Raw genomic sequence first — 1,702 nt, 5'->3', positions numbered from 1 at the left:
TCGTGTCATGTAAAAAAAGGGTTCCTGCATACACTACACTCATCTGGAAAGTTGTACTCGACCCTTAAACTGCATAGACAAAGAAATTATTATGGATGAAGGGTTACTGAAGGATCCCGGGGGAGGGGACTTTCTCTTCCCACTAGAGTTTTAACTGTCCCGGTGGAATTCCCCAGGAACACCCAGGGAGTACGGCGGTGTCCCGATTCCGCCTCCCTAACTATGTCAGTCACGAAGGCATGTTTATTAACATTCCGTTAACGTTTAACATACACACTACCAACCACACATGATTTATAACACAAAACCTTTGAAGTAGTTAGAGACAGTGGTCTGCTCTGTTAGGTCAAACAGAGTTTGTGCCGGACGTGAAAAACGGTGTTTCGGCGGACCTAGTCGCGGTCCAGGACAAGCCTTCACAGTTCGAGCAGGCATAAGAGAACTCATTTTAAACAAGCATGTCCAATTTACTTATTTTTAATCTCTTGGATACTTCTCTTTAATTTCTTGAAATTATTATCAATTTTCCCTCTAGATTGACGAGACCAGGGCTGTGGGGTCATTCAAGAAAGGTGTTGCCATCAAGGGAGAAAAATCAGCTGATCTGGTCATCATCTTCAAATCTCTGCCAACCAAGGAGGCTGTCAGCTGGGTTGCTAACAAGGTGTTGACGGAGATCAAAGCAGGAGAAGCTCCTAGGAATAAAGCTGGTGAGTGAAGTAATCTGTATAAAAAAACAACAACCATAAGTACCTTAATTGTGCTAAGAGACAGCCAGCCTAGTTAGCTTGGGGGGTAACACATCTGCCTTGCAACCACTAGGTCATGGGTTTGATTCCCACCTGGAGCAGATTTTATCCTCTGGTTTGTTTGTGGAACAGCTAGCTTTCTCCTATCCTGTCTTCCTTCTCTTATTTGCTTTTGGGATGATAAGATCTTAGCAGTTGAAGTTCCCTCTCTTCAACCTTGCTTGGCTGGCTGTACAGGTTTCCTGTGTGACCACTGACCACAGAGGTCCAGCTTTCCTCTCACCACTAATTTACTATAATTTCCAAATAGGTACTACTCCAATCTAACTTCATAATCCCCTTACTTTGGCTGGGATTGAACCTACACTTTCCCTCCTGATTTTATCAGACTTGACCACTACAGCTATTTAAAACAAGTATGTTATAAATAGCTTTCATGGTAACAAGTTTATCTACCTTTGGTTGACATACTTAACTTGATATTTTTTTCACATAAGTTTCTGAAAATCTTTTTAATGACTTGAAACTGTAGGCACATAAATTTTATTTCTTGAAATAGCCACTCTCTGACGTCATCATGTTCCAAAATTCCAGGATTCAAAATGGACATCAAGGAGCACGGGTTTGATCTGGTCAACAAAGGTCTCATCCTGCGGTGTCTCGTGACCACTCTGCACTCTAACTTGAAACAGCTGCAACCCGATGTGCACATACCGGTATCCGTGTGCAAGTTGCATCTGCTAGCGTACAAACATGTGCATTGGTTTGATGTGAATGCTCAGAACGATACTGTGAAAGCTCTGATTCGGATCATGAGGGATTTGAAAACTCGCTTCGAAGGGTTCAGCCCATTGAATCCATGGATGATTGAGCTTCTGGTAAGAAAGCACTAAAATCACTATAACCTAGTAATAACTAATAATTATACTAAAATCTATTTGTATTAGTAATAA

At 41.7% G+C, this 1,702-nt stretch overlaps 1 protein-coding gene across 1 annotated transcript in view; it reads left to right on the top strand.

Annotated features, from left to right (window-relative positions):
- Positions 1-1,620, top strand: part of LOC103521844 (interleukin enhancer-binding factor 2 homolog) — a gene marked incomplete at its 3' end in the record, with an annotated part of 20,980 nt that extends 19,360 nt beyond the window's left edge. The window contains 3 exon segments of the mRNA XM_017448901.2: positions 177-237; positions 536-710; positions 1,344-1,620. Coding sequence (XP_017304390.1) covers positions 177-237; positions 536-710; positions 1,344-1,620 — 513 coding nt within the window.
- Between the last annotated feature and the right edge of the window lie 82 nt (positions 1,621-1,702).

Source organism: Diaphorina citri, unplaced genomic scaffold (assembly GCF_000475195.1).
Source record: "Diaphorina citri unplaced genomic scaffold, Diaci psyllid genome assembly version 1.1 scaffold6081, whole genome shotgun sequence".
NCBI classification, from domain to species: Eukaryota; Metazoa; Arthropoda; class Insecta; order Hemiptera; family Psyllidae; genus Diaphorina; species Diaphorina citri.
The sequence above is the reverse complement of the archived record's forward strand: the minus strand, read 5'-3'. Positions and strand labels throughout refer to the sequence as shown.